This window comes from Rhinatrema bivittatum, chromosome 3, assembly GCF_901001135.1.
Source record: "Rhinatrema bivittatum chromosome 3, aRhiBiv1.1, whole genome shotgun sequence".
Taxonomy (NCBI): Eukaryota; Metazoa; Chordata; class Amphibia; order Gymnophiona; family Rhinatrematidae; genus Rhinatrema; species Rhinatrema bivittatum.
In genome coordinates this window covers 136,676,284-136,699,935 of record NC_042617.1, presented here as the reverse complement: position 1 = coordinate 136,699,935, position 23,652 = coordinate 136,676,284, and the positions used below count along the sequence as shown (strand labels likewise).

The 23,652-nt window shown below is 43.2% G+C and overlaps 1 protein-coding gene across 1 annotated transcript in view; it reads right to left on the bottom strand.

Moving 5' to 3' along the window:
• Positions 1-23,652, bottom strand: part of PNPT1 (polyribonucleotide nucleotidyltransferase 1) — a 217,967-nt gene that overhangs the window by 21,388 nt on the left and 172,927 nt on the right. The window contains exons 22-25 of the mRNA XM_029593742.1: positions 20,561-20,644; positions 20,187-20,270; positions 15,688-15,794; positions 15,545-15,600 (exon numbers count right to left, since the gene is read on the bottom strand). Of these exons, the coding sequence (XP_029449602.1) occupies positions 15,545-15,600; positions 15,688-15,794; positions 20,187-20,270; positions 20,561-20,644 (331 nt within the window). The remainder of the gene's footprint in view (positions 1-15,544; positions 15,601-15,687; positions 15,795-20,186; positions 20,271-20,560; positions 20,645-23,652) is intronic.

Below are 23,652 nucleotides of genomic sequence, written 5' to 3'. Positions count from 1 at the left end.
TCTCTCCAACTCCTGGTCAGAGAACACAGCAGCCTATAGACCAGGTAACTGAGTTGGTGAAGACTTTCTTTGACTTGCTGGCAGATTGTGACAAGGAGGGCACCCTTCGACAACTCCTGTTCAGTGTTGGATTTGTTCCCTCAAGGGGGAGTCCCTTACACCTCCATGCCTAGGGAACTCCCATCAGCAGCCACAGGGGCAGGATCCATTTCCAATCATCCCTTGTTGCGAAGGAATCCAGCCAGTCTGAGGAGGGAGCTCAAGACACCACCATTTGATTGCTTCATCATTGGATTCCTGGTTTACTGTTCCCTTTGCCTATCGGTTCAGAGGAAGGGTCTATGGGGATTTCCTTGGACTCCCTTCCTGATCTGCTAGAGCTCTTTTTGCGCCACCAAAAACCCTCTTGTACTCCAAATTCTTGCATAAGTTGGGGAAGGCGTTAGGAGTCAATGACCGCAAGGGTAAGGACCCTCACTCTGAAGTCTTCGGCCTTTGGATTCTGAAAACTCCGTCCGAGCCCACAGCAATCCCAGTGCACTTGATCCTATGGGATTTGCAAACAAGAACGAGGGAGAGACCGTCATCCTGTTCTCCAGTAGTTAGGAAACTGACTATCAAAAATAGAGTTCAGCAAGCCCCAGGATTTGGGGTAGTCCAGCTAATGCTCCAGTCAGTAGTAGTTAGCTGAAATGGGCAAAGGAAACCAGGATTTTTTCCATCACGCCACCAGGCAACAATGCTAGATTGCTGGATAATTTTAGAAAAGACTTTCAGAGCTCGATGCTCAGTGCCCAAATTGTGGCCCAACAATTCTACATGGTAAAATATTTGCACATTTGTATTGAGAAGCTGAAACCTGTGTTAGCATCACTGGATGGAGAACAGGCAGACTATCAGCAGTATTTCCTAGATGCATAGAAGTGTGAGTGCCATCTTTTCCACTCTGTGTATGAATCATTTGATACCATAGTGAGATCTTCTGTAGCAGCTATTGGGGTGTGCTGGATGGCTTGGTTGAGCGCCAGCAGTTTGCGGAAGGATGTGCATAACAAGTTAGCTAATTTGCTCTGTTCTAGGGACATCCTTTTTGGAGACAAACTTGCCCATATTAAGCAGCAGCATTCTGCCGTCCAGAGTAATTTTCTTCTAGATATCCTTTCTTTGCTTTTAAGTACTCTCACTTCCAGAGATGCCCCTTCCACCAATTTCAGTGCTTTCGCACTCCATCTGCGTTTTTTCAATAGCAGCTTCTGGCTCGCTGATGTCAGTGCGAGAGATAGCCTAAATGCTGCAACAAGCCCATCCCTAGCTTGGGCCTTTTTTTTTTTTTTTTACTGGACTTAACTCTCAAGTCTCAACACCTCCACTAGGGGCAGTATACACCTTTACCTGGAGAAGTGGCATAAGGTCACCAAAGACCATGCTGTCCTCAAAATTGTGGAGTGTGGTTATCATTTGCTCTTCTCCCACCCTCTAGTGCTACACTGTTTTTCAGTCTTCAATCTGGAAGTGACTCACTCACCCTAGCTCCATCTCAAGGTGAAGTCACTTCTCAGCCAGTGAAAGATAGAACCTATCCCTCCCAATCATCTTGGCAGGGAGTTCTACTCCCACTATTCCCTTATCCCCAAGAAGTCAGAGGAATTGAGACCCATCCAGGATTTACAAAACGAGTGTTACGGGAGATGTTCAAAATGAACTCCCTCCACACCATCCTGCCTTTCATTCAAGCAGGAGACTGGATGTGTGCCTTGGATCTGAAAGATATGTATGCTCACATAGCCATGCATCACTTCCACAGGCAATACCTTTGTTTCATAGTGATTCCTTTCATTACCAATTCAAAGTTCTCCCTTTCAGACTCACAGCAGCCCCGAGAGTTTATCAAATGTCTAGCGGTAGAAAGTTTCATCGTCAGATGATGTGTCTCTTTCCCTGCTTGGACGACTGGCTTATGTCAGGGCCTTCTCCAGTAGGGGTGCTGGATTTCTATAGAAGAGACTCCAGCTCCTTCAGTCACTGTTGTTCATTATAAACTTCGCCAAATCATATCTTGTCCCTACCCAAAGAATCAAATTCATAGGGGCATGGATAGACTTCTCTGGAAGAGAGAGCATTCCTTCCACCGGAAGGAGTATGCTGCCTTCAAACCTAGATCAGGAGCCTTCTACAGAGGAATGAATTCCTGGCCAAGGAGATGACAGTTGTCCTGGGTCACATGGTGGCAGTCTCCATGACCTACCTCAACATGCAGATTTTCCAATGGGCCCTCTGCACTCAGTGGGATCAGTTGCTTAAAACTTAGTCATCCTCGGGAGGATCATAGCTGAAATGAAGGGGTCTCTTCAGTGGTGGCTAAACCTAGACATCTTGGAGATGAGAGCTCCCCAGCTTCCACCCTCATCAGGTGATTCTGCAAACGGATGTATCCACCAAGGGGGGATGGAGCATGCACATGGTCCTTTCTAAACCCAAGTAACCTGATCATCAACAGAACATCTGTTTTAAATCAATCTTCTGGAGCTAAGGGCAAGCAGACATATTTTCATATCTCCTTCAGGGAAAGGGAATTCTAATCCAAACTGACAATCAAGTAGCAATGTTCTATATCAACAAGCAAAAAGGCACAGAGTCATAGACTCTCTGCCAAGAATCCCTGAGAATTTGGGAGTAGGCTTGCAACCTACCTTACCTGGGATCCTCCAACATGTTGGAGGATTGCCTCAGCTGAATTTAATTTTCATGAGTGGTCTGTAGATCAAACAGTAGAAGACAGGTTGATATCTGGGGTCACCTGTAGATAGATTTGTCTGCATCAGAGGACAACAGGAAAGTGGAAAGATTCTGCTGCATTCTTCTAAGTTCAGGTCTGCTCTGAATGCTTTTATGCTCAAGTGGGATACAGATCTACTGTACACTTTTCCCACCACTTCCGTTGGTGGTCAGAACAGTGCAGATAATTCTTAAGGATCAGATGCACTTTATCTTCATTGTTCCAGTGTGGCTCAGATAAGTGTGGTTCTCTTATCTTGTCTAGTTGTCAGTCAGCCCGGTGATCTCTATGGGATCAAATCCAACTGAACCTTTCCCCTCTCAACTTGGCACATGGATGTTGAGTGTTTGCTAATCTCTTCACCATCATTATTCAGGAAGATGAGGATGCTTTCAACAAGAAACGCTTATAGTTTTAAACGGAAAGGATTTTAATCTTGGTGTCAAGCAAGTTCCTTGGCCCATTTGCTTGTGAACCAAAGAAATTGCTTCACTACTTATTCTCCCTCTTCTCCTTGGGTCTCAGTACATCATCTGCCAAAGTGCATCTTTGTGCCATTGCTGCTTACTTTGTTCAAATGGATGGCTAACAGATATCCATACATCCTTTAGCGTCAAAGTTCATGAAAAGCTTAGGGCATATGAGATTTCCAGTCGCCAAACTATCATTGCACATTGGCGCAACACAGTATTGGTGCAACTCATGAAGCTGCTTTATGAACTGTTAAGAGTTGTTTATCTTAAAGTTCTTCACCTGGAAAGCAGTGTTCTTAGTTGCCATTACATTGGCTAGAAGATTCAGTGAGCTTCAGGCATTGGTTCATTACTTGCTGTACATGCAGTTTTTCCACAACAAAGTGGTGCTCTGCATTCACCCAAAATTCCTTCCAAAAGTGATTTCATGTTGCCCATGTTCTTCCTAAGATGTCATGTGCATATAGAAAAGGCCTTCCATTCAACAGACTCCATAAGGGTCTTAGCTTATTATCTAAAGAGAACTCAACAACATTGTCAGGCTTCTCAGCTCTTCTTTTCTTACAATCCTAACAGACTAGGAATAGTTGTGGCCAAGGACACATTGTCCAACTGGCTAGTGGACTGTATTACACATTACTATGCTCTATTGGCCTCCACAAATTCTGTCAAGGTTTATCAAGTGAGAGCCATAATTGCTTCAGTGGCTCATCTGTGTGCTGTGTCTATTGAAGACATTTGCAAAGCTGCAACTTGGTCATCAGTTCACATCTTCATGTCCCACTACTGTCTGTATAATTTTTCAAGAAGTGACTAACTTTGGACAAGCAGTTTTGTGCAACTTGTTCACCCAGTAGTCAATTTTCCTTGGGGAATCTGGGTTGCTTTTTAGTTAGTGCTTAGCTTAGGGCTCCCCACATATTATGGCTAATTCAACCTTACTTGTCAACAGAAAAAGCAAATTAGCTTACTGTAAATGGGATTCTTCATAGACAACAGAATGAATCAGCCATGCTTAATATCCACCTATCTCCCTGGAGTTTATTACCAAGCTAAAGCTAAGCTCTACAATTGACTGAGGGGCTCATGGAGCAGTACCCATGCGGGAATTCCTGTGTACGCTCAGAAAAGCAAAGCTCTGTAAGATAGGAGAAACAGGTCAGTTCAGCGCCACAGGATGTTGCCCACATGTCATGGCTAATTCATCTTGCTGTCTACGGAGAACCCTGTTTATGGGTAAGCAAACTTTTTTGTGCATGCAAAAACAGTTTCAGTTACAACACATTAGGGCCTGTGCAATAAAATGTAACATGCACATAGGGAAGGTAATTTTCAAACATCAGCATAATTTTTGCCACAAATATATGGTGCAACTCTGCTTTGAAACTTATCCTACCAAATGTACCCTGCACAAATTACACCTATTTGCTGTGTACAAAATTTCCCAGAAAATGTACATGCACGGGTGAATTTCTTTTAATAGAGTATGTGCATATATCCAAACCCTACTTGAACTCCACCCCCAAGGAACACCTCTGCCCAATATGGGTAAATTTACATGCAAAATATAGCCTACGCATGTAAATTTACCTGTAAATATCAGGCAGGCAATTCTGAAAGGCTACTTCTGCACACAAGACACTGTTTTACCTGCAGAAGTCCCTTTGAAAATTTCATGTATACTAAATATAACATGCTATATAGCAAGACCTTAACCTGCACATTGAGATGGTCCTCATCACATTAACGTCAAAGTGCTAAAAATGCTGCTTACCTGTATGTAAAATAGGGAAATGTCATATGCCAGTGAGGCTTTATTGCGCTCACAGGAAATAGTGTGGTATGCACTATCCCTATTTTCTGTGGGCTTGGTAAAACCAGAAATTTAACGTCTGCTACAGATTAGGTGTAAAAATTTTACCAGGCCTGCTGATTCAGGAAATCCCCCATACTAAGCAGCTCAAAATGAAAAGGCCTGTTAGGGGAAGGAGAGGCAGGGAGACTCAGATGTCCCTCCTGCCCATGAACAATGGGATCCACTGGGAATGGTAAGCCTTCAAACTAAAGGAGTAGCAGGGGTGGGGCTGAGGCAGGTGGTACTGTAACTAAGTGGAAGGGAAAATCTTCTGCTAGTTGGCCTTTTCATTTTGGGCTGGTTAGCCCAAGGAATTTTCTCAATTAAGAACATACAAAACACACTATTTTTGGAATAACTTGATGCTCTTATCGTGGACATTCTGTACCTGCAAAATCTTTTTTTCTTTAACATGAACTCACTAATAGTTACAGCAAAGCACATTCATTTCTGTTTTATGAAGTACATTAAACTTTTAGCAAGTCACGTGCTAAACAAGTTTTAGTTTCAATTTTCTTGGATAAGCCTCATTGTTTCAATAATGGCATATCTAGATTTCTCATGGATATTTGGAAACAAAAAAACATTATAAAAACACATACCCAGGTCAATCATTGAACACACTAAATTTACTAATATGATGCCAAATTGGGATTCTTTTAATATAATAGCTTAAAAATAAAAAACTATTTCTTTAAATATCCGCTATTTATGATTAGTTAAGTTCTAACTAGGGATCCTAATTTATTATAAATGCTGTGGCAATTACCATAGACTCATTCTCTTGCCATAACTCATAGCAAACTACACCCTGATCATTACATCTCATTCTTGAAGGCCAGATCCAACTCCCTTTCTTGCCAGACTGCTCTTGCCACTCTCCATTTCCATTCATGCTACTGTCCATGTGGATCTTTTTAGTAAGGGTTATGTAGCACTAGTAGTGACTTGGTTTTTGTTGACAAAAAAGCTATCATTGCATGACTTATTCTATCCAGAGCCATGCACTATGTCCTAGGTGTATGGAAGAAGCAAGCAAAAGTGGTCTAGTAAGAGAAAGGAGAGACAGTGTTGAAGACCAGGGAAGAGTGAAGAAAGGAGAGAAGTGTTTATTTACCGTATTTTTCGCTCCATAAGACGCACTTTTTTTCCCCTAAAAGTGGGGGGAAAATGTATGTGCGTCTTATGGAATGAATATAAAAAAACCTAAAAATCTAACAACCACCCCCCCCCCACCCTCCTGACTCCCTCAAGACCTGCCAAAAGTCCCTGGTGGTCCAGCGAGGTCCAGGAGCGGTCCGGGAGCGATCTCCTGGACTTGGGCAGTCGACTGCCAGTAGTCAAAATGGCGCAGACGGCCCTTAGCCCTTACTATGTCACTGGGGCCGACCAATGGCAGTGGTAGCCCCTGTGACACTGTAAGGGCAAAGGGCCGTCGGTGCCATTTTGATTACTGGCAGTCGACAGCCCAAGTCCAGGAGATCACTCCTGGACCCCCGCTGGGCCACCAAGGACTTTTGGCAAGTCCAGGGGGGTAGGGGGCAGGAGGGTGGGGGGTTGTAGTAAATTAATTTGGCAGGTATTGGGGGGGTTGTTAATTAATTTAAAGGGCTGGGGGAGGTTTGGGGGGGGTCCCAGAGAAAGATAAAAGTTTTCTGATCTGGGGAGTGGACCGAAATGGCCCTCCCCAGACTTGAAAACAAAATGGGGAGAAAAAAAATGTTATGCACTCCCCTAATTTGCTCCATAAGACGCCCAGATGCCCGGGGACAGAGCCAGTTTAGCACAAATTTTTTTTTTTTTTTTAATTTTCCCCCTCTGAATTCTAGGTGCGTCTTATGGTCAGGTGCGTCTTATGGAGCGAAAAATACAGTATTTGGTTTTCTATACCGATATTCGAAAAAATATCATGTTGGTTTATAGAGGAAAAACAAATACAATAAAATCCATCAGTATGAAAATAAAATACAGCGAATACATCAAATAAAATATAAAAACAATATTCATAAAAAACCCCAATAAAATAAAATACAAATAAAATGCTCAATAAAATACTAAAACAAAGCAAAAGAGGAAGAGTCAAGCTGGGAAGGCTTGCTGAAATAGCCATGTCTTTAGTTTCTTTTTGAACGTCCGAGGATTTACCTCTGCTCTCAATTCTGTTGGTACGGAATTCCATAGTTTTGGCCCTGCCAAGGAAAGTGCCCACTCTCTAACTGTATTTAGATGAGCCAGTTTGGGAGACGGTATTGATAGTAATCTTTTATTTGATGAACGTAACTTTTTTGGTGGTATATGAAAGTGTAATACGGCATTAAACCATTTGATTCTTTCATTGTATAATGTTTTATGTATTAGTGTCAGTATTTTGAACTGTATTAGAGAAGAAATTGGTAACCAGTGAAGTTCTTTCAAAATGGAGAAATTACTTACCAAATAATTTAGTTTTCCTTAGTGTAGACAGATGGACTCAGGACCAGTGGGTTATGTGCTCTTCTGCTAGCAGATGGGAGACAATCAGATTTCAAAGCTGATGTCACTCTAGATATACTCCTGCAGTGACCTCAGCTCCTCAGTATCCTCCTTGAAAAGCCATTGTGGATATATATCTTGCTTAAAAAACTTGATTAAAACTGATGAATTTAGATTAATTCAACTGATTTCATAAACTGGAGACCACCAGTGCACTCAACCAAGTTAACGCCGACACCAGACTAACTGCGGGTGTTGAACTAGGGGTAGGCAAATGCTTACCATATTTTTTTTAATCTCGAGGTTCGCTTTCCAAGGTCCTCCTTTTCTGGGGCAGCCGTGGGCGGGATGCTGAGTCCATCTGTCTATACTAAGGAAAACAAAATTATCAGGTAAGTAATTTCTCCATTTCCTAGCATGTAGCTATATGGTCTCAGGCCCAGTGGGATGCACAAAATCTACTCCCGGACAGGGCGGGAGGCTGCCCATTGCCCACTTAGTACTGCCCTTGCGAAGGCTGCGTCTTCTCGGGCCTGGACATTCAGGCGGTAGAATCTGGAGAAGGTGTGTAGGGAGGACTACGTCGCAGCTCGACAGATCTAGGCATGCGATAGTTTGGCTTCTGGCCAGGATACTGCCTGGGCCCTAGTAGAATGAGCCTTAACCTGTAGGGGTAAGGGCTTTCATGCCTCTATGTAAGCTGCCTTGATTACTTCCTTGATCCAGCGACCTATGGTCACTCGTGAGGCCACTTCGCCTTAATTCTTCCCGCTGTGGAGGACAAACAGGCGGTCCGTTTTGCGCACCTGTTCCGATTGTTCCAGGTATAGTATCAGGAGTCTGCCAATGTTTAGAAGGCAAAGAAGGTGGGAGTCTTCCAAGTCCTTATGTTCCTCCGGAGATGGTAGGGAGATGGCTTGGTTCAAATGAAACCCGAAGACCACTTTCGGTAGAAAGGAGGGGATGGTGTGAAGCTGTATCGTTCCAGGAGTGAACCTAAGGAATGGTTCCTGACAGGATAGTGCCTGCAGCTCAGAGATGCGCCGGGCAGAACATACTGCCACCAGGAATACAGTCTTCAATGTTAAGAGGCGCAGTGACAAGCTGCGCATTGGTCTGAAGGAAGCCCCTGCTAGAAAGTCATACCAAATTGAGATTCCAAAGGGGCACCGGCCACTTTAGGGGTGGTCGAATTTGGTTCACCCCTTTACGGAAACGGGTCAAATCCAGATGCGCTGATAGACGGATTCCGCTCACTTCGGCTCTGAAGCAGGAGAGGGCTGCTACTTGAACCTTGAGAGAGTTGAGACACAACCCTTTCTTCATACCGCCCTGTAGAAATTCTAAAATCATGGGAATCTTGGCCGTCCTCGCACCAGGCTTCGAATATTCTCCAGATCCGTATGTATGTCAGAGATGTTGAAAACTTCCATGCACGGAGCAGGGTGTCAATCACGGCCTTCGAATACCTGCGCTTCTTCAGGCGAGTCCTCTCAAGGGCCAGACCCGTAAGAGAGAATCGAGCTGGATTTTCGTGAAGAATTGGGCCCTGCTGGAGAAGGTCCCTGTGTGGAGGTAGGCACAGAGGGCTCCCCGCAAGGAGTACTTGGCATGTCTGCGTACCATGGGCGTCTTGGCCAATCCGGGGCCATTAGTAGAACTAGTCCCCTGTGGTGTTCTATCTTGCGGATGATCTTGCCCAGTAGTGGCCAAGGGGGGAAGGCGTACAAGTAAGTCCTCCTCTGGCTAGTTCTGGACGAGGGCGTCAATCCCTTGGGAGTGCAGCTCTTGTCTTTGGCTGAAGAATCTGGGGACTCGGGCATTGAGAGAGGTGGCTAGAAGGTCCATGGTTGAGATACCCCAGCGATTTACTATCAGTTGGAATGCTCTGTTCAACAGTGCCCATTCCCCCGGGTCCAGGCTTTCTCTGCTAAGGAAGTCCGCTGAGACGTTGTCTTTCCCTGCGATGTGGGAGGCCAAGATCCCTTGTAGATTTACCTCCACCCATGCCATGAGCGGGTCTATTTCCAGAGACACCTGTTGGCTTCTGGTTCCTCCCTGGCGGCTGATGTAGGCAACCGTTGTAGCATTGTCAGACATTACTCAGATAGTTTGCCCTTGGAGCCTGTGGCTGAATCGCAGGCACATTAGTCTGACTGCTCGAGCTTCCAGGCAGTTTATGTTTCATCCCACCTCTTCCTTGTTCCATTGTCCCTGGGCCATCAGTTCCTGACAGTGGGCTCCATCCAGTTCGGTGGGGATAGGCTTACTCCCCTGCTCAGGTGTTCTTCCTGTAACCACCATTGAAGCTGATAATGTATCTCTGCTGGTAGTTGGAGGCGAATTGAGTAGTCCTGGGACAGTGGGTTCCAGCGTGACAGTAAGGAATACTGGAGAGGTTGCATGTGAGCCCTTGGCCACGGAACGACCTCCAGGGTTGATGCCATGAGCCCGAGGAATTGAAGATAATGACTAGTACACGCCCCAAAGTATGGGACTGTCATAATTGTTTCATCAGTTTCCTCCTCCTCGAGGGAGGGAGGGAGGAAGACCTTGTTCTGTTTGGTGTCGAAGCAGGCCCCCAGGTATTCTAGAGACTGAGAGGGCTGTAGACTGCTCTTGACCATGTTCATGACCCAACCGAGTTCCTGAAGAAGGTTCTTGACTCTGCTGGTTACCTGTCGGATCTCTTCCAAAGACTTTTTCCTGATCAGCCAGTCATCCAGGTAAGGGTGTACCAAGATCCCTTCCTTCCTCAGTGTTGTCGCCACGACCACCATAATTTTGGAGAATGTTCTGGGGGCGGTTGCTGGTCCGAAGGGTAGCGTTCGGAACTGGTAATGGTGCCCAGTACCACAAAGTGTAGAAAACACTGGTGATCTTGATGGACTGGAATGTGAAGATAGGCTTCGGAGAGGTCCAGGGAGGTTAGGAACTCTCCTGGTTGTACTGCCATTATTAGAGCGGAGAGTCTCCATGTAGAAGTGTAGTATTCGCAGACGATGGTTGACGTTCTTGATATCCAAGATGGGTCGGAATGATCCTTCTTTCTTGGGAACGATAAAATAGATAGAATAACACCCTGTATTTTGCTGGGGTGTAGGAACCGGAGTTATAGCCTTCAGACTGAGTAGTCTTGTTAGAGTGGCTTCCACTGCCAGTCTCTTGGTGTGGGAGTGGCAGGGTGATATATTATAAATTTGTCCCGAGGGATGCTGCGGAACTCCAGAGTAACCTTCTCGAATGATGGTTAGTATCCATTTGTCAGACGTGATCGACCCAACATTGGTAGAAGAGGGAAAGTAGACCCCCTATTTCCTCTTCCTGTGGATGGGTCCGCCATTTTTATTGGGGAGAACAGTTGGAGCCTGCCCCCGGGCCTGTTCCTCTCTTGGTTTGTTGGTTCTGAAAGGGCTGGGACCTTTCTGAGGGATGAGGTGCCTGGAACTGCGAGTTCCTGTAGGGACAAAAGTGTTGAGAGCCTCTGCCTCTACTTCTTCTGGGGGATGGGCGATGGGATCTTTTACTCCTGTCCTTCGGTAGCCGAGGCACTGGGGATTTGCCCCACTTGCTGGCAAGTGGGGCAAATCGCTTCCGAATAAGAGAGATCCTTTAAAGGGATTCTTGTAAGATCCGCTTTAGAGGTCACGTCAGCAGACCAATTCCACAACCATAACTGTCTTTTGGCCCCCACTAGCGAGGCTACTCCTCTGGCTGAGGTACGCACCAGATCTGAGCTTGCGTCCTTCAGGAAGGCTGCTGCAGGATCAATTGTCTCACCGGTATGCGTTCCAGAGTTATTTGCCTCTCTCGAGAGGAGCAAGCAGGAACGTGCCACCAGTGCGCAGCAGGAGGCAATCTGCAGTGTCATTGCTGTTGCGTCAAAGGCCTGCTTAAGAATGGATTCTAATAGCCCAACCTGAGTATCCTTCAATGCAGCCCCTCCCTCAACAGGAATGGTTGTTCGCTTTGAGATGGCACAGACCATGGCGTCCACTTTTGGGAAACGCAGGTGTTCCTTGGTTGCTGTTTCCAGAGGGTACAGGGCTTCCAAGGCCCGACCTCCTTTAAAGCTAGTTCCGGGGCATCCCACTCCAGGTCAATCAGTTCCTGGATGGCTTTCATCCTAGGGAAGTAGCATGAGGCCTTATGAAGGGGTACCAGGATGGGGTTCTTCTTTGGTTCCGCCATAGGGTCCGTGCCTGGGAAACCCAGAGTCTTCAGAGTCTGGGAACAAGAGCTTATTTCATTATATATTTACAGTGCTTTACATGTATTACCTTCACAATGTACGCTTGTTAATTTTTCCTTCATCTGCTCCCAATTTAGGAACCATCGTTCCCTGTAAATAGTTACCCAGTTTCTGTTTGCTGATGTTTATCTATTGTATGCAAAGTTTACTGTTCTATGTAATGGCAGTGCCAAAAAATTCTGTTTAATGACACTGTCAAAAAGTTTTAGTTTTCTGTAAACCGATACGATGTGCAAACGGCTATCGGTATATAAAAACCTTTAAATAAATAAATAAATAAATAAAATAAATAAGAGCTGGTAATTCATCCCTGTGGAAGAAGCGAAGCATGGTTCTGTATGGTTCCAGGCCTGGAGGGATTTCTCCTTCCTCCAGAGAGCCACCATCATCATCTGAGTTGTCCGGGTCCCTGTCAGGGAAATTTTTGGTTAGGCGACGCATGTCTCAAGGCATCCGAGCAAAGCCGGGATGTCCAAAGACGAGACACCAGGACGGGGACCTCAGGCAATCAAGACGTGACATGACATGACGAGAAGACGAGATGAGGAGCTCCATGAAGAAGACCTGACGGAACTCCGGCAGGCAGGAGCCTCCAGAGTGAAGTAACTCCGATGCAAGGCCAGGAACAATGGCAAGACCAGCCCTTTTATAGGGTTGTAGCAGGAAATAGTCCATAGGTGGGGCCCAAGGCATATCCGGCCGTGGGCCCTTTAAGAGAGGCGCGGCACCCCTAGAGGAAAGAAGCTGGCTGTGCAGGACCATTGACAGCGGCCTGCACAGGCATAGACGTCGTGGAGAAGCAGGGCTGGCCTGGGAAGCAGGCCCTGTTGACAGCAGTGGCTCCAGCCACTGCAGGAGGCCCCAGGGGCGGCTCCAGCTGCTAATCCAGGCCGGGGCTTGTGGCCTCCGGCCACGAAGATGTCGTGGACATTGGGGACGGCTCCGGCCGCGAAGAGGGCAAACAGAAGTCCGTGGCTCCTGCCGCGGTGAAGGCCCGATTCCGGCGACACCAGCCGCATCGGGCAGCAGAAGCATGGGGGAAACGGTGAGTGCCTGCTCGCGGGGAAACCCGCGGGCAGAGGTCATAACACTGAGGAGCCGAGGTCACTGAAGGGGTATATCTAGGGTGACATCAGCTTTGAAATCTGACTCAGTCTTCCATCTGCTAGCAGAAGAGCACATAACCCACGGGTCCTGACTCCATCTGGCTACATGCTAGGAAATAGGAATGATATGATCAAATTTTTTAGTGTTTGTGAGAATTCTAGCAGCTGTGTTTTGAAGGATCTGAAGGGGTCTGGGTAGTGGATGCAGGGAGGCCTAGAAATAATGCATTGCAGTAATCTAATTTTGGAAAGATCAGTGCTTGTTGGGAGTTAATGGGGATGGAGGAGGTTGGGAGATGTTGCAGTCTGGTTGGGGCAAGGTGGAGGAGTAAGATTGCTGGGGGAAGGGAGGTGGGCAGGATGAAAGACTAGAGTGAAAGGGAAGATAGTATGTTGAAGGGAGGATGACAATAAATCTAGGGAATGGAAACAGTAAGAAAAGCACCTTAGCTAGGAATCCAGACATTAAAATGCATTTTATATAGCTTCTGAGATTCCCCACCCATTTAACACCACTAAGGCCAATAAAGGCCAGAAAGGTTATTAGGGATATTCAGTGAGGCAAACATCTCGCTGAATATAATTCCCTAAAGTTATCCAGCTTCCTGTACAAGGATAACTTTACTTTAAATGGCTATATTCAAATTACATAGCTGGTTAAGAGCCCAAAACAATTAAGCAAAACAAACAAAAAAAAAGTTAGGGGGGCCTGCAGCCCAAATCCCACAAGACGCTTTCAAATAAATGTGGGCGATTATCTTATTTCCCCCAGATCTCGAGCCCACCAAATTAAAAAAAAAAAAAAAAGCTGCTGTAGTGCCTTTAGGCCACCAGAACTCTCTCCTGATATTTTTAGAGAAATCAGTCACCAGCCCACCCAAATCACCTTCCTCATCATCCTGCAACCTTTACTGACCCGCCTGAAGCCCCAGGCAGAAGCTCCATAGTGTCGAACCTGCTCCTGGTCACTTCCAGTATTGCTCTGACTTCAATGCTGGAAGTGTACAATAATGTTTCTGTCAGCAGCTTTCCCACCAGCCACTGAAAATTGGCAATGGTCTCAGTTATGGGGATACTCCTCTTAATGAGGCATACTGAACACAGAAAATCTGAATTACAGAAATTCTCTTTTCTTCACAGGAAATCAGACAAACGCAATAGTTATCCTGATGGGGTAAATTTTCAAAGGCATCGTTGGGAACTATGTGGGTAAAAACAGGTTTACATGGATTGATTAGCCTTAATAGAGTCTGCGATTTGTAGACCAGCTTGCACAAAACAGCATGCAATACTGAGGAAAGGCTGAAGAAGTTAAAGCTGTTCAGTTTGGGGAAGAGATGACTGAGGGGAGATATGACAGAGGTCTACAAAATAATGAAAGGACTTGAACAGGTTAATGTAAATCAGTTAATTACTCTCTCAGATAACAGGACTAGGGGCACTCCATGAAGTTAGCAAGTAGCTCATTTAGAACAACTTGAAGAAAATTATTTTTCACTTAGCACAGTTAAGCTCTGGAATTCATTGCCAGAGGATGTGATTACTGCAGTTAGTGTAACTGGGATTAAAAATGATTTGGATAATTCCTAGAGGAAAAATCCATAAACTGCTATTAATCAGTAAGGAATAGTAGCTTGAGATCTATTTTAATGTTTGGGTACCTGTGACTTGAATTGGCCACTGTTGGAGACAGATTGCTGAGCTTCATGGACCCTTGGTCTGACCCAGTATGGTATATCTTATGTTCTTCATTGAGACCACAGGGATAATGGGTGGAATCAGAGTTGGCATTTCAAACCTCTGCACTGATGGCACTGTAGATCTGCACTCTGTGCCAAAGCTACCAATGTGCCCTGGATGCATGGAGAAGAAAAAGTGCTCTGGCACCATGCAGATCTTTGTGCCATAAAAAGAAGGTGGGACTTATGGTGAGATGCCAACCGAAACATGCACTGACAAATGGTCTCCAGCCACAACACTATGTTCTCTCTTCTTATTCCTTTGCTCCAAACAGCTCTGCCTTGATAAGCCCTGCTTAGGTAGGTGCTGATGATTACACCTCTTCCAGAGCCAAGCACTTATGTGCCTTTCCCAACCTGTGCCTGAAGCTTGGACAAAGTCAGACTGAACATAAGAACATGAGAATTCTTATGTTAGTATGATTTTGTCCAAATTTCTACATGGAAGTGTGACCCTCTGTTTTGAAAATGTCTTTATATTTTCTCTGCTTTGTTGCCTCAGCAGCCCCTCTGCTGCAATTTTAAGTACTAACAAAATAACCCACTGCGCATGCTCAGTAAGCTTTTGCTGAGCTAGGAGAGACAGGTGCATTTGGTGCCATCACCCATGTGACATAATTAATTCAGCCCTGTTTGTCAAACAAACCTTTTTATTGGACTAACAATACATTTCTCAAATAGCACTCCCTACTTCAGGTTTAAACACCATAAGATCAGAAAGCTTAATTTTCAATTCAAGTATTTAACTAGCTTAAAAAGTTACATACTTTATAACAGGTAAATATAAAGACTAAATGTTACACAGAGAAATTACAGCCAGTGGAAGAAATGTGGAAGAAAAGAAAAACTTCAGAAAACAAAGGAGTTTTACCTAATTTCTGTTATTGAGGCAGTATAAACGGCTCCGAACTCTAGCTGCAGCTCTTGCTGTTGGGAAAAGGAAAGAAGATTAACATTTTTACATAATAAAAGTGATCTAGCGCTTCTAAGTAACACAAGAAATGTGGCACTTACATCATCCTTGCAGATGTCATTGATAAACTCTCGCGCTTCGTGCATAGCACCAGGTGTTGGAGCAAACACAGAAAACGTCTCTTCGTCCAGCTGACTTACTGTCACCCCTTCAGAAGATACAGATAAAAATAAACCCTTACATGCTTAAGATCAGTAATGGGGAAAAAAGTTACTATAGATTTATAATCAAATAATCTTTGACCAAACAACAATTTTCTTAAAATCAGCCAAAGCAGAGTTGCTTTCCTGTAATAGGTTTTCTCAGAGGACAGCAGGATGTTAGTCCTCACATATGGGTGATATCATCCAATGGAACCCGGCATGGAAAAATTATGTGACAGTTTCTAGAACTTTGACTGAGCCTCACTAGGGATGCCCATGACATGCTACTATACCAACCACATCCACGTGGGGTCCCTTTCTGTCTATTTTTATCAAAGAATGAAATTAAATTTTGGGGAAACCAATTTCACATGGGAGGCAAGTAGATTTTGTGAGGACTCACAGCCTGCTGTCCTCTGAGAATACCCAGTTACAGGTAAGCAATTCTGTTTTTTCAGAGGACAAGCAGGATGGCAGACCTCACATATAGGAAATCCCTAGCTGCAGGCTGCTCTCAACAAAAAAGGGACAACCACAAAACCAGTGCCAACGAGCACAATGTTGTTTTATTGGGAATATGCCTTTGTTGTATTTTATTCTTAACCTATGTGAGGGCAGCCTGGAACAAAAAAAAGGGCCCTAGGCGGGAAAGAGTTGGGATCCACATCTGAAATAAGTTACAAAGGACAGATTGGCCAAACCTACTGTCACATTGGCCATTCCTATCCAAACAATGAGATATGAATGAGTGGAAAGTACTTCACATCGTAACTTTGCAGATCTCCTCCATGGGGATTGATCACAGGTGAGCCACCAATGCTGCCATGGCTCAGACAGAATGAACCTTGACAATGCCCACCAGATTCAACCCCATCAGAGCATAACAGAAGGAGAAGCAATCTGCTAGCCAATTAGAGAGAATCTGTTTGGTGTCAGCAATCCCCAGTTTGCTTACGTTGAAAGAAACAGAGGTCTGTAATCAGCCACTATATGGCTTGACAAGCTAGTTGGACACAGTTATCTAGCTGTCTTAGCTATATATACAGCAGTGCAGCCATACCGCTAAATATATCTTAAAAAGTTAGCCGGATAAGTTTATCTGGCTAACTTTAGGACAGGTCTACAGAACAACCAGACTTAGCTGGATAACTTTAAATATCGTAATTAGATGGCTAGCTTATCCAGCTAACTCAGCTCCTCCCAGTTACACCCAGACATCTCCGGCTCAATTTTAGACAGATAAAGTTATCTGGCTGAAAAAATGCCCAAATATTCATTTAGTCAGATAACTTCTCAGTTATCTGGCTAAATACTTCTGAATATGGACATCATAACTTTGGGTGGACTTCCTTTGAGCTTCAATCTGCTACTTGAAGAAGGCCAAGGCTCTCTTGCAGTTCAAACTGTGCAGTGCTTGTTCACCTTGATGGGCACGTGGCCTGAAAAAAACGCTGGAAGGACAAAGGACTGTTTTAAGCTGGAACTCAGATACTACTTTAGGCAAGAACTTAGGAGGGGTTCATAAGACCACCTTATCATGGAAAACTTAGTATAAGGTGAATAAGTTGCTAGAGCCGGTAGCTCATGGACCCTGCAGCTAAAATGACCACTACCAAAAACTACAACTTCCTAAGTCAGGTACTTCAGGTCACAGAAGTGCAGTGGCTCAAAGGGAGCTTTCAACAGCTGGGACATAACTATAATGAGGTCCCATGACACAGCAGGAGGTCTAATGGGAGGCTTCAAAGGAAGCAGATGCCACATGAAATGTACAACTATAGGCTGTATAAAAATCGGTTTACTTTTTACATAGTAATGGTATACACCAATCACACTAAGGTGAACCCTTACCAAGCTGATCTTGAGACCAGCATTAGATAAATGTAGAAGGTAATCAAGAAGTGTGTGGAGCAGGAGAAAGCCTGTTGCTCACACCACACAATAAACCTCCTCTATTTCAATCCATAGGACTTCCTAGTGTAACCTGACTTGAAGCCAAAAGAGCATGAGAGATCCAAGGGTTGCAGAATCAACCTTCAACATCCAAGCAATGTGCGATAGGAACTTGATGCTGTGATGGAGCAAGCTGCCTTGATCCAGAGAGATAAGATCTGGTAAGTCCCCAGCTGGATCAGTTCTCTGGATGAACATGTCCTGTCTTGCCCAAAAGGGGAATATGAAAATCATAGCCCCGTTGTCTTTTTTGAGCTTCAACAAAACCTATGCTACAAACAGAATTGAGGATGTGTGTACATAAGGCCCCTGTCCCAATTCAGGGCAAAAGTGTCCAAGGATAATTTACCACCCACCCTCTGTATAGAACAGAAGAGCGGGACCTTCCTGTTACAAGGAGATGTGAACAGATCCACCAATGGAGTTCCTCAGTAGTGGAAGACCTGGTTTGCTACTCATTGGTTCAGGGACTACTCATGTGGTTGAAAGGACCGACTCAGCCTGTCCACTAACATGTGCTCCACACTGGCCAGGTAACTGGCTCTGAGAACCAGCTCTTGAGAGATGGCCCAGCCCTACAACTAGATGCCTTCTGAAACAAAAGGTACGAGTCAATACACCCCTGCTTGCTGATGTAATACAGCACCACATCAAAGTCAGCCTGTAAAAGAATAATGTTGGAGAACCAATCTCTGAAAACCCAAACACTAAGAAGATCCCATGCTACTGATGCAATTAATAGCAGTGGCTATTCCCTAAGTAAACTTGATTAATAGCCGTTAATGGACTTCTCCTCCAAGAACTTATCCAAACCTTTTTTGAACCCAGCTACACTAACTGTACTAACCACATCCTCTGGCAACAAATTCCAGAGCTTTATTGTGCGCTGAGTGAAAAAGAATTTTCTCCGATTAGTCTTAAATGTGCTACTTGCTAACTTCATGGAATGCCCCCTAGTCCTTCTATTATTCAAAAGTGTAAATAACAGATTCACATCTCGCCTATAGGAATGGTACAATATAGGAAAGTCAGGTAGCACATTACAGTTGTTTGGGGTGGGGGGCAGTAGAGCCAACTCCTCTTCTTGATTGTTTCTTGATTGCATGGATGAAAAGCTCACATATGCATTGTGCTTACTGTGGCAACATACAGGCAGGCACAGATAATTCAGTACAAGTCTTTGCTTTCAAAGCACTAAAAACCAGCCCATGCTACATCTTCTATTTCATTGTCTAGGCTTTATAAAAGAGATCAAATTAGAGCAGAGTTTTGCACTCAGCACACCAGACTCAAAATGCTCCCCAACTGAGAGTTTCAGACCAAGAGGAGAGAGTAACAACTTGATTATGCAGGGAATGCTTCTTCTATCATGTAGAAAAGCACCAATTGAAATGGAGTTTCACTATATTTCCCCAAGCAATCATAGGAACTGCTGTTTATGCTGTGTCTGGGGTACCTGAGCACTCTGAAATTTCATGGTCAGTGCTGGGAAATCTACCACATCAGAGATGTTTGCAAAAGTAGTTATGTTATTTGAAACTGCACTTTTAACACCATTCTTTCTTCCAGAAGGCCAGACCTTAATATATTTGAAAACAGGACTACAGCACTTCATGTTGGGTCCCAAAATGTTTTATTTATTTATTTATTTTAATTAAAAGGAAAACTAAGTTACCATTTCCACTGCTGCAGACACTAAAGAAAACTCTAGCTAGGCTTGCTTTTAAATTGATTAAAATGAAGTAGCAAAGTTTATTAGTTTAAAATTTGGCAAGCATTGGCTACAAAGTGTCAGATGACCTGGGCCTCTGTCCTTCAGGACTGTGGACTGGGCCAAATGCTTCAAAGCAGATTAGTCTATGTCCCTACCAACTGCACGAGTCACAAGCGGCTCTGTAGCTGGCATTTGCCAGCCTCAAATACATTTATTTTACTGCAATGATTTTACATGTTAGAAAAGCAAGTTATAACTGTAGCTTGCTTCAGTAATAGAAGCAATGAAAAAAAAAAAGCAGTAAAATTTTAGAAACACAACATGAAATGCTCTTTAAAATGATGGTCATAATATGTTGTACTATTCTGGCAGTACGGGCAGCTGGGGAATACAAACTTCAAGTGCAAAACTATTGAAGATCACCAAAATAGCATTTGGTTAATGGCCAAGACAGAAGTACAATGTTTGAAGTTCTCTCGCCATCATAAGTGTCCAACATGACCCCAAGGGGCAATGGCAAAATACTGACTCAGGTTAATGATCTCAAGAACTCATCTACTGCAACAGGACAAGACAGGGATTTACAATGAAAATGATTTTGATAGAAATGTCAATGTACTGGCTTTTCATAACTGTTTATTAATGGCACTGCTATGGGCAACAAAATACGGCAGTGGAAAAATGGTCTTTATATTGCGCGTCCTGCACAGTCACCCAAGGACATGCTTACCCGTTTCAGCTTGCAGTTTCTTTAAATTATAGCCACCAGGACCAACAAATCGCATCCTTTTAGACAATGGCACCTGAACAGTCTCTGAAAATGCACGAGACACTAATTTATTCTGAAGCACACATTTATTAGAATGTTGGTGACATTTGGATCTCTACAACAGTTATTTCAGTTAAATTATAAGATTCTGGTTATGTAAAGACAAGAAAAAAATATATAAAATACAGCAAAACTTAAATCCTGCTCATTTAAAAATAAATTACATTTGATAAACTACTGAATCTTGATGGTTAATATAATCACAGTACAATCATAACAATCTAATTCAGTAAATGTCAATCTTGTTTTTAAAGCTATAATATAACCGACATTACCTACAACAGGTCCATTTTCCTTTCTGTTTGCTCTGGGTTTTGCGATGGTTTTGCTCATTATTTGTAATATTTCTCTCTTTGCCACTAAGGGGGAAAGACAGCAGTTTAATATATCAGCATATCTTGGCCTCATTTATTGTTTTCACTAGATTTCAATTAATTCAAATGTACTTCTAGCAGAAACAAGAGTCTCAACCTGGTGCACATGCTGGGTCCATGTTGGCAAGTGGCAGCAGAATATGTGAACATTCGAGTGAAAGACTAACAAATGCAAACGTGTTTTTGGTGTTTGCTTACTCTGGAAGCACGGAAAGAAGCGATGGAATAGGGGTGGCAAACTTTGGCATAAATGGACCTGATTTTTAGGTTATTGAAAACACAAGTTAACCTGAGCAACGTGTGAAACTAAATGTTAACAATACTTTAAAACCCAGGCCTGTCCGCAGCATTAGAGGGTTAATGTATACCCTCTCATTAGAAATATGTTTACCTTGGCAATATAGGACTGCTGCCACTTTAAACAGTGGTGATAAACTGAAGATCACAATGCAGTTGTCTTTTCTGTGGCTCAGTAACTCCCTTAAGTGATACAGTAAAACCTTTCAGCAGAAATGATGAAAAGCACTACTGAGATTGAATTTAAGCATGCTTGGCATGGATATAGAAAGCATTGGTAAAGAATGGATAGAAAACATGGACAGAAGGGGGAAGAGGTCTGGATGTTGATTCAATTACAGGAACTTGTATGCTCATCTACCTGCATGATAAGAGATTAAAGTAGGAAAACAACAAACCTAATTTGGATAAGGAGTGATCTTTTGCAGGTGGACAAGCTTGTATGGTTTATGCTATCCTTAGCTAGAGCAGCATAGACAGGATAAAAAAGGGCAGACTGGGAGAGCCCAATTGATCCTTTATCTGCCATCATCTATTATGTCACTATGCAAGTGGTTTTCTGGAGCATTCACTGCTGCAGCATCTCAAAATATGGCAAACAAACCTAAAGCTTGATTCACACCTGGGATTTTGGAACTCCACTTGGTAAAAATTAAAAAAAAAAAAAAAGTTTTTTTTCTAATATCTATCTGAACAGTTTAAAACATTATTCAGAAGGGTTCCTAAAGGATTTTCAAAGCCTAGAGAAGGCAGAGCCAACCTATATTATTCCCAAGGCCTCTCTAACCCAGATAAAGTTACTCCTGCTCACAACAGGAGTAAGACTAGATAGTCTCCCTTTTCCACATATAGTTCCCATTATTTCCTATGAAAGGAAAGGCATTTTTTTAAATTCTTTTCTTCTTGTAGAAAATTATGGGAGACAATCCATGAGAACTCTTTCATTCTATCCAAATCAATTGTAAATCAGAAGAAAAAAGTGTCAGGAAAAAATTGGGAAAAAACCCTCTTTCAGATCAGTTTGTCAAGTTAAAAAACAACACTACAATGACCACTGCACATATGCTAGAACTGGGCTGTGAACCAGCTAGTAAAAGAGTGGGCTAACTTGGCATAGATGAAAGAATTATGGCCTCATTTCTTACTATTAACAGCAGCCTGTATTTAAAAAAAAAGTACAGATGATGGCACTTTCTTTTCCATTTGGTCTACCTAAGATGGTTAAGCAATTGAGTGGCTCTAAGAATGGATTTATTTATTTATTTATTTTTAGATTTTTATATACCGGTGTTCCTGTATTAAAATACAGATCACATCGGTTTACATTGAAACATAAAAATTACGCCAAGAGGCGGTACATATAACAAGGTTATAGAACTTGGAAAACATGGAAAACAGGTTCGAAAAATAACATTGAGAAAATTGTATAGTCTCTTTGAGAAACCAAATCATAAAATAAGGCGTAATTGTCTAAGATAAATGTGATCTGCAGAAGGGATTGCGATGGTGAGAAAATCTTGATAGCTGGAGGTAAAAAATAATCAAAGTTCTGGAAAAGCTTGGCTAAAGAGCCAGGTTTTAATTTTCTTTTTGAAGGAGGCATGTGGATAAAGGTGAGCCAGTTGATATAGTGTAGCTGGATGTCCAGAAAGCATTTGACAAAGTCTCTCATGAGAGACTTCTTAGTAAATTAGAAAGTCATGGGATAGGTGGCAGTGTCCTATTGTGGATTGCCAACTGATTAAAAGAAAGAAAACAAAAAGTAGGGCTAAATGGTACATTTTCACAATGGAAAAAGGTAAATAGTGGAGGGCCCCAGTGATCTGTCTGGGACAGATGCATTTTAATAATCTGAAAATGAGAACGAGGTGATCACATTTGCCGATGACACAAAATTATTCAAAGTTGTAAATCACAAGAGGATACTGCAAAACTGGGAGACTGGGCACGCAAATGGAAATGAAATTTAATGTTGACAAGTGCAAAGTGATGCACTTAGGGAAGAGTAACCCAAATTATAGCTACAAAATGCAAGGTTCCAAATTAGGAGTCACCATTCAGGAAAAGGATCTAGGTGTCATCGTTTAAATTACATTGAAATCTTCTGCTCAGTGTGCAAAAAAGCCAAGAAAGCAAATAGAATGCTAGCGATTATTAGGAAAGGAATAGAAAATAAAACAGAGAATATCATAATGCCTCTGTATCGCTCCATGGTGCGACCTTATCTTGACTATTGTGTTCAGATCTGGTCACCACATCTCAAGAAAGTTATAGCAGAATTAGAAAAGGTACAGACAAGGGCGACCAAAATGATGGAACAATTCCCCTATGAAGAAAGGCTAAAGAGGTTAGGACTCTTCAGCTTGGAGAAGAGACAACTGAGGGGAGATATGATAGAGGTCTATAAAATAATGAGTGGAATGAGTAAACAATCAGTTGTGTACTCCTTCAAAAAGTACAAAGACCAGGGGGCATAATGAAGTTACTAGGCAATACATTTAAAACCAATAAGAGAACAATTTCTTTCACTCAATGCATAACCAAGCTCCGGAATTCATTGCTCGAGGACGCGGTGAAAACTATCAGTATAACTGCATTCAAAAAATGCTTGGACAAGTTCCTGGAGGAAAAATCCATTAACAATGTTTAAACCCAGCTACACTAACTGCACTAACCACATTCTCTGGCAACAAACT